The 16,806-nt window shown below is 37.6% G+C and overlaps 1 protein-coding gene across 3 annotated transcripts in view; it reads right to left on the minus strand.

Moving 5' to 3' along the window:
• LOC101161541 (potassium voltage-gated channel subfamily KQT member 1) overlaps nt 1–16,806 on the minus strand; it is an 84,296-nt gene that overhangs the window by 44,466 nt on the left and 23,024 nt on the right. For 2 of the 3 annotated variants that reach the window (XM_023952475.1, XM_023952481.1), the window contains exons 4-7: nt 12,571–12,697; nt 12,046–12,124; nt 11,439–11,535; nt 1,981–2,121 (exon numbers count right to left, since the gene is read on the minus strand). In XM_023952475.1, coding sequence (XP_023808243.1) covers nt 1,981–2,121; nt 11,439–11,535; nt 12,046–12,124; nt 12,571–12,697 — 444 coding nt within the window. Of the gene's footprint in view, nt 1–1,980; nt 2,122–11,438; nt 11,536–12,045; nt 12,125–12,570; nt 12,698–13,978; nt 14,198–16,806 lie in introns of those variants that run through there. The other variant, XM_011487602.3, reaches the window with a different exon arrangement.

The raw sequence follows: 16,806 nt of genomic DNA on the forward strand, positions 1-16,806 counted from the left end.
ACTCATCCGGTATTTTTCATAAAAATGTGTTTCGGAGGCTAAATAAAAAACAAACAATAATCATAATTCAGTGTTTTTCTCACGATTGTGCGCACCGTCAGTGAATGGTCTATTTTCAAAATAGTGTCATTTGTAAGGCGCATTAAGCGACACAAAAGAATCAGTAATACGTCTTTCAGACTTAGTTAATTGACTTCTTAGTAACCTTTGAACTTGTCAGAAACACGCTACACGTTAGCCATATTGGAAGCATTAGGCATTAGCGTATTTACAACACTTGCAACTCCCAACCTTGTTTGCAATACGTGAAAAATCCGACTGATGCAGATAAAACAAGCGTTACTACGACTATGCTAACAAACAACCTTGTTAGTCACGCCAAACAAAAACAAAAAACAAAAACAAGTCTGACACAGCTACACGTTTGCCATGTTGAAAGCGTTAGCCTCGTTAGTGCATTTACAATTTTTTCTACATGTAACAAACTTGTTTGTTACATCTAAAAAAATAGCCATGTTGGAAGTGCTAGCGGCGTTAGCGTAAGAACAATACCTGTAACTCCTAACCTTGTTTGCAACACACAAAGAATGATAAAACAAACTTTACCGTCAATACACTAAATTTCAACCTAGTAACGCGTAAAAAACACACAGTCTGACACCCCTGCATTAGCATATTCACAATAACATCCAACCAAACATTTTGACAGAGCACCGGGTACCTCTCACAATTGCTTCGATATCGTAAGCACAATCATAATTGATCCATTTACAAGGCACTCTGGATTATTAGGGGTACTGTTGTTTGTTTTTGTTTTTTAATAAAATTAAAGCTTTCAGGTGCTTCTAAACACGGTAGAGTTTTTGTTTAATGAAGAAAATCTGCTTTGGTGAAAATCTCACTGCCAAACTTCCAGTATGCGTGTTAAGAAAGCTTGTTTCAGTTTTCTTCAAACCAGAAGATGTCCGATTCAGATTTCACACAAGAATATTTCTATTTTCTGAACATTCCTCTGTAATAAATATGAAAACAAAGTTAGAGAAAGAAAACGGGGGATGGCACAACATTGTTAATGGATGGAAAAAACTAAATTAGCTGTAAAATCCTCACCCAGTCACATGCGCTCATCCTTTTATTGGTTTTGCACATCCTGTTAAAATATCCAGGAGAAGTGCAGCCGATACAGGCTGTCACAGTGTGCACACATATGAACAAAAAGGTAAAAGACTTACAGTCAGGACCATACACATTTGGACAGAGACACATTTTTTCTAATTTAATGTACAGAAACAAAATGTACAGAAACAAAATTAGAAAGACTGTGTCTCTATCCTAAATATTTATGGTCCCGACTGTACATGCTATGATTGAAACAGAGAAAGGACATGCAGTATGCAGTAAGTGCATTGATTAGGATTGCATGTTAATCAAAGCTTGCCTTTTATTACCTTCCTTGTAAAAAAAAAATAATATGTCAGCTGTTCTACCCTTTTATATAAAAATTATTTTAAAAAATGTGAATGAGGGGATTTAACTAATGCTCGAGAAGTAAACTACAGGGGATACACTGATTAAAAAAAGAAAAAGTGACAAAATGCAGTGGAAGGTGATAATCTCCTATGAATAGCATAAAATTACATTAGTATTGTATGTTCTGAGTATTTTTTTATTCAAATCTTTGTGAATCAGGAGCAGAAAAAAAAGAAAAGGAGCATATTTGTGACGTAGAAAATCCGCTGGGCAGACCACAAGCTTCCTGCTCCGCAACTCAGGCTCTGATGAACTACTGCCGCTCTACAGAAACTATGTCCTAGAAAACAAGACGTTTTTGGATGTTGGTTAAATATGCCTTAATCACAATTATAAGACCACTGGAAATGCTTTAAAAAAAGATCAAAAGTTGTGTTTTAAAGAAAAAGGCCCAGATAAATGTGTGAACAACATAAATAGTCTCCATGAAAACACTTAATGCAGTCTTACCACTCCCCACCACAGAGCATCAGCATAGTTCCCAAACTCAGTGGCGCCACTGCTGTCCACGGCATCCTTCTCTGCCAGGTAGACGAAGTATGAGGAGAAGATCAGGCTCAGAAATCCAATGTACAGAGTTGTGATCAGCTCCTAAAATGAAGATGCAGATTTAAAACTCAAGTTATTTTAAACGACATGTAAGGACTTTCTGTGTGAATGTTCGTACAGAGTGTGGATTTTAGAGAAAATGTATCTGAAATTTTTTAGAATCAGTTTATTTAAAGACCCATTCCGATGAAAATTGTGTTTTTAACTTATTCGTGTAAGATTTTTCTCATGATCGAGGACATGATTAAGGATTATTAAGCATAAAATTACATTTCTGAGTTTTTCTTTATTCAAATTGTTGTGATTAGAAAATTCAGTTTGAAAAAACTTGTAGCTGTGATGTAGAAGCTACAGTGGATGGGCCATGAGCTCTCTGCCTCGCTCCATTCCAATTCATCCACTTGTAGACGACTAGAGCCATGTGCGTTTTGGTTTTCCTTATTCAGCATGACATATAGCTCTATACTGTACAGCTAAATAGATAAAATATTGCTTGCCATTTCCATGTAATGTTTAAGGTGTGAGGGGTTGTAAGATAGCTGAATGGTGTGTTTACAGGTGTATGATGGGAAGTGGGAACAAGCTTGCTCCGTGCCAACAGTTCCATCCACCTCTTTGAGCACATGTGTCAAACACAAGGCCCGCAGGCCTAAAGTGGCCTGCCATGTCATTTTATATGGCCAGCAGAACATAAATGTTTTTAATTAACTTAAAATAAAAATTGGTGTGTATTTATTCATATCTAGGGGGAATTGGACTTGAAATATCGGATTGTCCATATAACCTAACGTGACAGAATCAAATTTAAAAGGATATATGCTAGAGTAACAAGCAAATATATGTTTTCTATGCAACTGTAATTGTCACTTTAAAAAGTTATAATAAATAAACGAGATATTTAAAATTAAGGAGTAGTTACATTTATTTTTCATTACATTTAGTTACATGTATACGTTATATCTGGCCCTTTGAGGACAACCACTATGCTGATGTGGCCCTCTGAAAATGAGTTTGACTCCCCTGTCTTAGAATATTCATTTCCCAAAAAAAGCTACTGTGGAAACCATGTTCTAGAAAACACAGATTTTCAATTTTGGCTAAAAAACAGTACAATCCTAATTAAAAGACCGCTGGGATTAAATGATTAAATGATTATCAAAAAGCTAATGTGTGTGTGTGTGAACCACACCAAAACAGAAAAAAAAATGCAGGGACATTTTCAGCTGGAACCATAAAGGAGATAAAGAAAAGAAATCTGGACTGAGATAAGTACTTTCAGTGTGCTGAGACCAATTGTTTGACTTTTTTCTTCACTGCCCTCCCTGAGCACAGGGCTGAGCAGCAGGTCTGGCTCAGATGCCAACAACACAGTCAAACTGGCTCCACCGTGTTTTCATATAAATTCACTGGTTGGCGCTTGTGCCAGTTTCCGAGTCCCCCTGTTGGACTGTGAAACAGGATGCACAGTGAACATTATACCTTTTCCCTGTTGGTGTCATGTTTGCATCACTGCCAGTTGGAGATGGAGCATTACCACTCTGCTCAGCACTACTGTCTTCTGCAGGCTGCTCAGGTCGAGTCAAAAATAATAAATCATGTTTCTGAGATATTCATGCATATCAGAACAATTTTTGGTTCACCACAGCCTGTAAGAGAGTCAACTACCTTCCTGTTTTAGCAGCTGGCAGTCTTCTCTCGTTCTGCAATGTGCTAACACTCAAGGGAGCTGAATTTATTCCAAACGTTTTTTTTTGTTGCTATTCTGTACTCGTATGGCCAGAAAAACAGGCTATTAGACACATACATTTTTTATTGAGACCAGAGAACTTTTTTTACAGCATCCTAAAGTGTACTGTAATTCATGCGATGTACATGTAATAATCAATGAGTGCTAATGGCCACAATATTGTACACCAACAAATAATTATACTAAGAATTACGTTTCAAATTTTGAAAATTAGCATCACAGTTGGCCACTAAATACTTCTGACTCCCACTTGTTAGTCATTTAGCAATAAGGTAAAATCATGCAATGTTTGCGGGTTGGGGTGTATTCAGTCTGGAAAATTCGTTGGTCTGGACCAAATCCCCTTAATTTGGCCCTCCAAAGTGTTTACGTCCTCACTTCCTTGTGTCAAAATGGTTAATAAAGTCTCCAACTTTAACAGAAATAACAAGCAAGGATGGTGTTTAGCGGTGCAGCTTCCTGACCGTGTAAAAAGTGTAGAAAATAACAAAATCACTCAGACAAAAATCTGTCCGGCATCAGCGCCACCGTTCCTGCACTACATCTCCCATGATTCATTGGGTAAATGTGACAGTATAGATTACAGCGCCACTGTTAACTGTCATTAAGCACAACAAAAGGCAAATATCCAACAGTGTGCTCTAACAGTTTTCAAATCTACGATGAAATCAGAGGTAAGCAGTTTCTTTCTCCGTCAAGGTTTGTGTTGGAACACCAAATAATTATTGTCAACCAAAGATTCCAATGTTTGGTTCCTGTCTTCCATCAGAAATTTGAAGTTAAGTTTACACATGAGTTATAACAAAATAAAAGAAACAGGATTAAGGTTTAGTGGCCAAAAGACACCTTTAAACTAAAACCATGCTAAAAGTACTTGAATAATGGTTTTAGTTTTTCACCAAAAATACAAAAACATTTATGTTAAAATTGACTTGTGTATTTATACTAAATGAAAAACCAATAAAACCTCCTGTGGTATGCTAACTTTTTTCTCCAGTCACAATTTGGTTTATAAAAATGAATATAATCTTAATTTTTCCGTGTAAAATTTATAAGGCATGCTGCGATTATAGAACTGTTTTAAATTTATACGTGGTCTTGCACAAACATGAGAAAAAGAATGGGAAAAAATCCCATTTTTAAAGGACAATGACAAGCGTTTTTATATATTTGTGTACATTTTAATAAACTGGAGGGAAAAATGCCAGCTTTAAAATTGATGCAGTCTTTAATTAAAAATTGTTAAAAACTATTGCAACTTTTAAGAAAAACATCCACAACTTCAAGTACTTTGTGACGCAACTATTTCAAAAAAGACGCAAGATCCTGGAGGGACTGTACATCATTAATACAGACTACAGAGTTTCCCTTTTTTTAAAAAAAACAAACAAAAAAAACATTTTGGTTGCTGATGTGCCTTATGATTTTTTAATCAAGAAAAAAGTGGACCTCAGCTCAAAAAAAAAAAAAAAGTTGAAAAACACTGTTCTTGTTTTTGTCATTTAGAAAAATGTGTTTTCCAGATTTTTACTGTCACAAAACAGGCAGATGGTTGGATCCACATGCAGCAAGTTTATTAGCTCAGCGAAAAGTCCCCAAAGCTAATTCAGTGTCAGGCAGGCAGGCAGAGGTCAATCATGAGCATGGGAGCGCCAGAAGTAACAGGGGTATTCGAGATCCAGGTAAGAGTCGGGGCAGACGGCAGGCAAACGGAGTCAGAAATAAAAGAGGGTCAGGAGACAGAAGATTGGGTTCAAATATAACGCTCTGTGATGCAGGCAGCGTGGCACAAACAGTCCTTCACACTGAGTGAGGCTAAGTGCAGTGCTTAGGTGTACTGTGAGTGATTGTAAATGAAAGTCAGGCGTGCGGCATCCAGGAAGTGAGCTCTGGGGTAGCTGGGAGATGAAGTGCATTCAGAACTCAATTTGGAAATAGTTTTTATGTGAATTTAAACTACTTTTATTTTTTTACAATGAATTTACCAATTACCGTATTAAATAAGGATTGATATAAAAACATTGCTGTGATACGAACAGCAGTCCCATGTCTTTATCGTGATGCTTTTAGCAATTTCTAGTTTGCCTCATTTGTCCTTAGCTGTCCGTCTTTTGTTTTACAAAAATATGTAAAATAAAATCAGGATAAAAAAAACAGTCATTGTTGAAAATGACTTACACAAACACAGGGACACATAAAAAGGAAAAAAAAAACAACAGAAAATTGCTTTACAAATAAAGTTTGATTTGATTTGATTCTCATTTGGTTAAGTTTGTAGTCTGTTTTAGTTTTGTTCTATGCTTAGTTCAGCCACCAGATGCTAATTTAACTACCCTTACTCTGTTTTTAAGTCACAGTCATGATTTGCATGAAACTAACTTTCAGTATTTGAATGTCAAATTCAAAATAAAAGGTTCAGTAAACGTTTTCAAAGATCTCGTACCAAAGCTGGGTAAAGTCTGCTTGGCAAAAGTCTAGTGCAGCTCACCTGGAAAAATGTAAACGGGGTTAAGGTGTGGGGTCTCTGGTGGCCTGTCTATATGAAAATGATGTCTCACGCTCCCTGAATATCTCCATCACTATTTGAGTCTAATAAATTCTGGCATTGTCATCTAGGAATATGTCTGTTTCATGAAGAAAAAATACATATAAAAGAAAATCTACAGATGAAAGGCACTTGCTGAATATATTCAGATAGGTGGCTAACCTCATTTAGAAGACACATAACATTTCGGAACCAGAGAAACAACCTGAATCGTAATGGTGTTCCCAACCTCTGCTATGACTTTTGCCGACAGGAAAGGCAAATTTGGAGCAACTGACTTGAACAGCACCAAAAAAGAAATGACAATAACAGCAAAGGGTTAAAACAGAGGGGCTACTATGCATTTTAATGTGCCAAAAATAGATATACCAACATTTGCCTTTTTTATTCCATATTATTCCTGTTTCAACATGCTGTTGCCTCTGATCTGCCTTGAAGGAATAATTGCCCCCTATTCTTATTGTGTCCTACTATAATTGCACTCCTTTAATGTACGAACAAGCCTTTTGCCCTCGGCTTGTCTGAAACTATTTTGCCATCTTTGAGAGCACGCTAAGTCGAACCTTTAATACTGTAAAATATCTCTACCTAAAACAAACTGTAGCTGCTTGAAAACTTTTAATTGCAGGATTCTTGGGCATAAATGTGACTCTCCCTGAGCGGCTTTCAAAGGTTAAGGGGGGGGGGGGGGGGTCGTCTCTCATGTTTCAAACTGGGAATCTCATTCCAGCAACGTGTGCTTCCAATCTGCTTGTGAACAAGCCAGAAATTGATGTCCAAATTGTACTTACAAGCCACACGCGCTTTAACTTTACCCGGTGTGAATTTAAATGCTGTTTACAGCACTGAATACTGATCGGAGGGAATGAAACTCCAGTTACTATAAAACTCATGCAGTTTAGGTAAATAAACTGGGAATTTTTTAGGGGAACACAATACCGTATTTTTCACAATATAAGGTGCACTTAAAGAACTTTTTTTTTTTTTTTTTTTTTTTTTACAAAGACAACAATCCGGAGCTTCTTATATATGGAATATTATAACCCGCAAAATCCCGGAACCACATTGTTTACGAACTTCTTCTTTCTTACTTCCTGTTTTCTATGTCACATAAACCAAAATTCACTAAATTTTGCACACACCTACCCTCCTAAAAAGTACGGTGGAGTTTATACATTCATGCAATAACGAATCAACCTTAGGATAATTAGACATTAATAAATATTGCTTGAAAGGGAGTGGAAGGAAGTGAATTTATGTAATCCCACCGCAGTTCTACCGTAACTATTTTATTACATGATTTATCATTATGCGTTTCCTAGCTTTTATCAGACAGAATTAAGAATTCTGTTTTACTAACAAGGCTGGAAGTTAGTGTACTTACAGTAACATTTGTTTTAGTGGTGTTTTGTGTCTGTTTTGCGAACAGGTTTGGGAGTTAAAGGTATTGTGATTTCATGAAAAACAGTCCTTTATTGTTCAGTAACAGTCTGATAAGTTAATAAATAAGTTAATAAATTAAAAAAGAGCTGCTTTTAGAGCTGCATTACAGGATAATATAGGTAATTTGCACTTAAAACAGGTGCAATGTTATCAAGATAATCCATCAATACAGAGTTGTCATGGTGACAGCACCTCTTTGAAACACATTATTTTCTGTGCCTTTAATCAGAATTGAATTTAACAAGACCTTTTCCTGAGTCAGTCAGGCACTCATGCTCTCTCTTTAGACTCCATTTGTGTCTGTGTGAAGGAACATTACATGAGGCACCGTGCCAGCCGAGCTGGAGAGTGTGAGCGGAATTGGGTGCTGAAACCATCAAGCAGTCTGCATCAATACTGACCGGTCATTCTCCACTATCCTGAGTGCATAGCAAAAAGGTATTTGATAGTGGAGGAAACATGATGTGAATTGAAATCTCTTCTTGTTTTGTTCATTCTGTAGTCAGTTGAAATATTGTTTTTTCCCCCCCCCACTCTTTCCCTACAAAAATAACTCATTTGTTGTGGTAACTTAAACTTCTTCACATATTAGGCGTTTCATAACTAGATTTTGCAAGGCATATAATTAATATCAAATACCTTTCATATACAGGAAGACTATGCTTCTCAGTCCGGTTCTTTCCACAAATACAGTTTGGCCAAGTCGATGCCTACTGGAAAGGAACCTAACCACAACTCATTTCCACACAGCAGACATCATTATGTTGTGTTTACTTAAACAAGCCACCAGTTCCAAGAGGGCTTGCAGGCAGTACATGCAGTCCTGCCTCTAACTGCTCTCACCTCCAACCTCCACATAGTCACTTCTCACTGGCTGCACTTCTTGTTTTTTCTCATTTCATAAAGTTTTCTGTTGAATCTTCACATATCTTCTTTTTATTTAGCTTTCAAGCCATACAATTTTTTGTTAATGTAAAAAAAATAATTGAAAAATAGGTTGAAGTATATAAAGTTGAAATTTATAGGACTGAAAGTGATTTTGTTTTTAGTTTTTTTTGTCAAAATGGGGGGCCTCTTTCCGAGGTCGAAGATCAATAAACTTTGGTTGTGGTTGCTGATTCAACCTGGTGGTGTGTGTAAACTTTTGTGAAGATAGGTTGAACTACAGTTGCCCCCCCCCCCCCATCTCCATTTTGTGGGAAAATGTAAAAATCACTAAATTAATTCACATTTGGTCACAAACCAGTTGCCAAGCCACAGGTCTTGTGAACAACATATCTTAAAAACATGTTTTAGTTTTGTTAGTGGATATACTTTTTCCTTTTACTGTGTCAGACACTTTTTTTTTTAAAGGGGGGGGGGGGTCCTAACAATACTGCTCCACTTCTTTGTTACAGTAGTTCTCTGAAGTCATAAAAAATACCTTAAATCCATTTTTAAATATACGACGGAGTATTAGGGCCACAAAAAAAAAAAAAAAAAAAAAAAAAAAAAAAAAAAAAAAAAAAAAAAAAAAAAAAAAGAGTAAAATTACGAGATTTTATCTCGTAAATTTAGGAGATAAAAACTCGTAAATTTAGGAGAAAAAAACTCGTAATTTTAGGAGATTACAGTGGAAGTGAGCATGCAGAGCAGCAGGTGAACGCCGTGCAGCCGCAGAGAAGACCGACTAAACTTTGTTGAACAGGTGAGCTGAATGTTTATTGATAACGTTCCAAATGTCTGGAAGGTCATTTGTTTGATTTACGATTCATTAAAGTTGTATTTATTGATGGTTGGTTTGCAGGATCTCTGCAGCCCGATGAAGCCGTCGTCGGTGTCCCTGCAGCTGTTCGCTTGAATCCTTTCTTCCTCCACCAAAGACAAGACTCTACGTCTGTGTGACGCTTCCGTCACTCAAAAGGAGGAGCACTTTTTTTTTGGGGCATTTTCAACGTTCCAAAGCTAATATAAAACACTATTTTCATTCCTCTATATTGTTTTATGCTGAAACGGGACATTTCATCTGCAGGAGGGGGCGTTTGTAACACTGTTTACTTCCGCATTGGTGTTGGGATGACAGGTTCATGACGTAATGAGACAAATGAACTTCAGGATATGTGAATGAAAAGGAGAATAAAGGCTGCAGCGATTGTCTACACCCAAACGTGTCTCTGAGCTCCTTATTTTACATATTAAACTCCGCTTTACTGACACTGAACCCCGGAAAGACTGCTACACGGAAAATAATCTGATTTTGAGTCGCCAAAAGGTTCAGAATCTCTTTGTTTTAGACCTATAATAATCCGGAAATGAAGCTTCACAAAAGGCTCCACATACTTCATCTTCAAGCTAGGCTCCGATAAACGGACAACTTCGGTGTTTTTTCCTTAATCTACGACTTTTTTCTCGTAAATTTATGAGATTTTAAGTCGTAAATTTATGAGATAAAAAGTCGTAAATTTACGAGTTTTTATCTCCTAAATTTACGAGATAAAATCTCGTAAATTTACTTTTTTTTTTTTTTTGGTGGCTCAATTTTTTTTTTTTTGGTGGCCCTAATACTCCGTCGTATAAATATGTCTGTGGTTAGGTTTATTTTTTAAAGACAATTCAAAGGAAAAACCTCCAAAAATGTCCTCTTTGTTTTTGTTTTGGACATCACAGGGTTTGGCCTGAGGGCCAAAGAGAAAACTCTGCAAACAGAATATTCTTTTGTCTTCTTGACTTGCAACTTTTTCACAAATTGTGCTCATATTGATGTTATTATACAACAAGTCATGGATTGTAACTTTTGGAAACACTTTTTTTCATGTATTGCTCTGCTCCACATAGCTCTGCTATCAGTTGTTCTTAACCCCATAAAGCCCACTACATCACAGAATATTTTTTTTTGGGGGGGGGATTAGGATGTCATTTAAACAATATTGATGAAATCCACACAACAAATGTTGTACTATTATGCCTAGGGGTCTTAGAGATGTGTATCAAATATGATACAAATGGCTTGGTTTAAAGATGGAAGTTTCTTCTCAATGTGTGGGTGCTTTAGGAAATTTGATTCCAAAAAAATAAGGTACAATATAACAGATTCCCCAGCTGGTACTGCCAGCAGTGACACATAATAACTTTCTCATGCCAGCTTGAACTGCACCTGATGTTTGATAACCTTCACCAGAGGTCAGAAATCGCTCAACAGCAGAGATCGCCGGTTCCTGATGACCAACTACTGGCAACATAGTTATCAGCCAAGGCCAAGACAAGGAAACACAGCAGGCAGCCTCACATGGATCCAAACCTTCATCACTCTTTCGTTTTATATGGACATTACAGGCAACTGCCACAGGGAATAATCACAGCCACCTTTGTGTCTCAGCTGAATAACATCTTGGAAGGAAGAAATAATCCTCATTAAATAGCCAGCCTTATGTTTCCCATGCTTCTCCTCTGAATAGTCTTTAAGCTGTGTATTGTACTTTGATTTCCAAACTCTCTATTTACACTGAGCTGCATAGAAAAAAATAAAAGATGACGAGAGCCCACTTCTGCCCAGACGGGGAGCCTCTGACTTACTAATTAGAATGTGAAGGCGGTGATGGCGGCGGACAAGCAGTGTAACGGGCATTTGAGGCTGTCAGTGTATACCTGCCGATGAATGAAGACAACAGAACCCAGGAGACGCCAGGTTCCGCCCTGCCTGTCGACGTGGAGCATGCGCAAAATCTGCAGGAAGCGGATCCCCCTAAAACACAAAATGTTCCCCCGTGCTGAACATAACTCAAATGCACGTACTGCTGGCATGCAGAAGGAAAAACAAGGTGTGTGGAAATCTACACGTAGCACACGCTGAGCCATTAAAGTCAAAGGCACTGGATGAGTTTCAAGACGAGGTTTATCGCGGGACACGCTTGCCACACCAAATCAACGTATCCAGTGTGCCAAACAATCAAATGTCATCTTAAAAAAAACACGTTTAATTTAAAATCTAGAAAATAAGCCAACTCAATTAAATATTGCCATTTTAATCCAATTAGTTTCTGACTGAATACAGTCCAACTGGGTATAATAGTATTTTTCAAAAATGCCAATATTTAAAAGAATAAAGAACATTTTAAAACCTTCTCTTGGATTTCATTCTGTAACAGAAGCATTAAAGCGATTAAATGGGAATAACTTCCCATTAAATGAAGTCACATCCAGCAGCTTTGAACATATATTTTCTAAACATTTGTGTGGTGCGTCTGCGTCTTACCTCACAGCAGAGGTTGCAAAGACCTGACCTTTGGAGCCCACCGAGAGCACAATTATTGAGGCAACAACTACAATTAAGTCTGCACTGACAGAGAATGACATTTTATTAGCAACACAACCCAACTGGAAACTGCAACAGTCTCAGTACAGCCCAAAGAAAGAGGGGGAAAAGCTGGAAGAGGAATGCGTACAGGTGGAAAGGTGTTCTATCAGAAAATTATCAAAATTAATGCATTAATCAATTTGCTTGCTAGTCAAAAACAACATTAATATTCTATGCTTCATATTCACAGAAAATGCACCTGGGAGTTCCAATTTTAAGAAAAGAAAAATAACAGAGGGTAGAAAAATATTGCAGTGACAGTTTTAATTTCATGGCGAATTTGTCTTAGGCATCTCATTCTGGGACAAAGCTCAGGGTATATTACGGTTACTGTTTAAGAAATAAGTGAGTGGGTGGGTGGGGGAGTGAGACGTCTACCGATTGTGTACAGGAATGTGTGCGCCTGAAGGTTGTGTTACCCACCTATAATGGATATAGGCTTCCTGGCGAAGCGCAGTCGGCCCCAGATGCCAACATATTTACTGCGGCAGCCTGCAGACCAGAGGCGGATGAAATACTCCACGCCAAAGAACACCACAAGGACGATTTCCTGATAGATGAAACAGACGGAGTGACAGCAAGATAAGGCAATCCCATGTATGAGTTTGTTTCAATTTATGAAACAAAAAAAAAACAAAAAAAATTGTGGGTAAATGAAATATGCACCTGTCCTACACAGCCGCTCACACAAACCTCATCATGTCCTCACAGTTCATTAAGGATCATTGATTGTCCTTCAGCAGGCAAAGCATTTTTCAGTTTTGAATGTGTGCCACATCATTGATGAGCTGTATGATTCAGAAGCTACTGCCGAGATTATGACCAATGAACCTAAAAAATGGATTTATACACTGTTGTGTTCACTTTAAACAAAAGCTCTAAGATTTTCAACATCAAAAATTTCTAAGAAGGATCTCGCATAATTACCTCTTACATAACTAATGAATTACCTGAGCATTAGTCACTCATTGCATTTCTTATTAGTCTTTTAAAGCTCGTAAACTGTCAAGATGAAGCCCTTTTAGATCAGAATTACTCTTTAAATATCACAGGTTGCTCAAACAGGTAATGAGGTTCTGTGTGAGCAGAAAGGTTAAAAATGTTTTGCAATATCATTTACCTCCATATTTAACGCTTGCCTAAGCTAAAATTAGGGGTGTCAGATGATCAGGTTATTCCTTGTGCCATCTTGTGGTGTCCAGATGACCCCACCCCTTACATTGACGTGTTCTCCCTACCATGACAAAGGTGGATAAAGGTGGAAAGATTTCATGTAATCCATGGACACCAGTGAAGATCACAAATCATTGAAGAAAAAAGGTTCAGCGCACTGTCTAGTGGGGTCTAGATGACCCAACTCCCAACAAAAGATAGAACAAGGGTTATTCGGGATAAATTAATTACAGACAAATTAGCTTTTTTTATTTTTTTTTAAATTGCGTTAATCTTATTCTTAACATCTCTAACTATAGATGGATGGAGCTCGACGAGGTGTCTGCTTTTAGAAATGAAATGACGACCTTGACCGTGATCGCTTAAGAAAGACAGAAATATTCAATTATTAGTATTTTCTTCTTGTTAATTTTTTAAAGATTAAATAATTTTCCCAGAAAGCGCAAAGCGACGTGTTGTTATGGAAATAACTACCGCGTGTGATCCGACCTTGTTCTGCAGCAGTGGAGGAAAGAGCTATAAATGCCGATCATCAGGTGTCAGGTAGGGAGGGCTGATGAGCCTGAATGACCCGAAATGCAGAGACACGGTACTAGGGCAAGGGATTTATTCAACTAACAAAAAGCGCTGCAGATCAGGAAAACAAAACTAAACTTACTGTGGGCATAACATGAACACATGGCAGAAGGGAGTCAGGGAAGAGACGTTAATGGACCAGCCCAAGAGGAAGGCAGAGACAAGACTTATATAGGACTGATAAGAACACAGGTGACAACGATCAGGACAGATTGGAACCAGGGAAGTAAAACTCTAAACCATGACATAACAGTAAACCTTTCAAAATAAAACAGGAAACAGAACTCAAACATGACAGAAACAAGATGGAAAACAAAAATCAATATAAAGAAACCCCAACCCCTAACATCAGGAGAAGGTAAACAAAGCATCAATGCAGAGGGAAAGTGCATCTCTAAGCTCTTGGTTTTGTTCAGATAATGAAGCAAAATTTCAAAAAAAGACTATTCACAGAAATTATTAGTTAAATTTTAAATAAAAAATTGTTTGGGGATTAATTAATTACATCTCATTAATCACTCCAAAAATGAATCAGAATCAGAATTACTTCATTGATCCCACACGTGAGAAATGTGTGTGTTACCATAGCATTGTAACCTTAAAAGAAAACAGAATATAAAATCAAAGTAATTGTAAAAAAATATATATATATAAAAAATATATAAATTGTACAGGAAGAAATATGCAAAAGTTATCTGTTACACTGTGAGTTATTGTAAAGTCAAAATCACATGACAGCACTAGCTAAAACATCGTATCCACACAATAAAATAAATACATAAATAAAAGGGAAGCTGCAGGAATAACTCAATGATGCGTGAAATGCTTTTGATGTTTAAAGGAATCTTTTGCATGTCTGTGAAAAGATTTACAACGTCATTTCTCCAAACAATTTCTCCAGCACGCGGCTCTGTCAGTGTGACCTTCAAGCCGCAGGGACGTTTGATCGTTTAGTAACACCGCAGCTGGCTAACCAATCAATACTACTAAAGCTAAACCAAGCAGGCAGCAGCAACAGCCTTTGTAGAGAATATTGGAGAGCATAGCAAACATTAGTTTGATTATTTTGGCCTTCCACAGGAAAAATGTAGGACATGATTCCAGCTCTTTAAGTCTCTGGCATCACCAGCAGCAGCATTGATATTGTAACTGGTTTAACCTTTGTGCTATCTTGTGGGGTCAAAATGACCCCACCCTTACATTGACGTGTTATTCCTACCATGACAAAGGCGGATAAAGGTGAAGAGGATTTCATGTAATCCATGGACACCAGAGAAGATCACAAATCATTGAAGAAAGAAGGTTCAGCGCACTGTCTAGTGGGTCTAGATGACCCCACTCCCAATCTTAAAGTGCCTAGGATAGCACAAGGGTTAAACATGCATTTAGCCCATTGTGATTACACTGGGCAATCAGGGAAGGGCTTCTCCTTCTTCTTTTTCCTTTTCTACTGTTTACTAGTGTGTGTCCGCCACCTACAGTTGGAAGAGGTTTGGTGTAAAAAGCGGTGTAAATCTTGTGAATCTTGTTTCCGGGTTTTTTCTTTCACAACATGGTGTCACAGGAACCCACTGAAAAACAAACAGCTATTATTAATTTCTCCTTCATGACCAGTTTTGTGAATTAAAGGGGACAAATCTGAGTTCCTGATTGCTCAAAGTTTAACTTAACGTTCAATGTCCGTCCACCTGTTTTGTACGTCGGGCCTGAGAACGGTCATGGAAACTTGCGTAGCTACACACCAATGAGAACATTTTAAATGTGGAATCCAGAATTGCGCAGTTATTACATTTCTTTACTTTTCATTGGGTATGGCTGCATGACGGCGGTGTGAACGCATCTTTACAGATTTGAGTTTTTGGATGACAAACTACTGTTTGAGCTCCTTCAACAGTAAAGTAACTGACAGCCAGTGATGCTCCAACATCACATCAAAAGCTGCTGCATTAAAGACTCAAATTGAGTTTTTGGTGTTTTTCACACTTTTCTGATGATGGAGGACATATATGGAAAAAAAATTAAGCTTAAAATTGCATTTAATTGAACAAATGAGGCGGCTAAAATCTAAATAAGGCTCTTCATTATTCAAACATTTTATTACAGGAATATTCATCGGAAAGGTGAAGTTGTGTCTGCATTAAAGTTTGTAAAAACAGTTGCTGTGTGTTCTTCAACTAACTGTGTTATGAGTTTAATTTAATTTTGCATCTGTGCGCCATGCACACAGAATAAAGATGTGTGTGTGCGTGTGGAGACTTCTAGTTGCTTAAGCCTCATAAATACTTTGCTTCCCCATCATAGGGTGCCTTAATTTGAAATGCGGTGACAAATTACATAATTTTTATTACTTTCAGTCTATTAATATATACAGTTTTCAGTTCTTTCTTTTTAAACATGCATTATTTTTGGTCTCTATGTCTAGCTCAGGGTTCTGGAAAAGAAAAGTGTTTTGCCCAATGACACAACAACAGCAGGGGGGACCAGGGATTGAAGCGCCAACCCTTCGGTCATTGGTAGACCTGCTCTACCACTTGAGCCACTGCTGCCTTAAGGTGATGTGCTGATGCCATAAAACATGTTAACACTGCAGATAACATTGGCGTCTATGTTCGCAAAGTTTAATTTTGGAAGTACAAAACACAAAGCATGCATCTTACAAAGACACAGTGAGGAAGGAGAGGGCATGTAAGCCAAAATTTTAAATGAACTATGCAACGCGGGGATGGCAGGATAAACCACTCCTTCGGAAGCCAGTGGAGACAGACCGGAGACGCAACAGAGACAATATAAACTAACTGATGGTTGTGAAACGAACGCAAGGAAGACTCAGTGTAACCAGTAAAAAAATATAATGTGATGACTGATGAATGAGCAAACTCTAAAGTACCTAGATAGATGATCCAGATGGGA

Source organism: Oryzias latipes, chromosome 3 (genome assembly GCF_002234675.1).
Source record: "Oryzias latipes chromosome 3, ASM223467v1".
Taxonomy (NCBI): Eukaryota; Metazoa; Chordata; class Actinopteri; order Beloniformes; family Adrianichthyidae; genus Oryzias; species Oryzias latipes.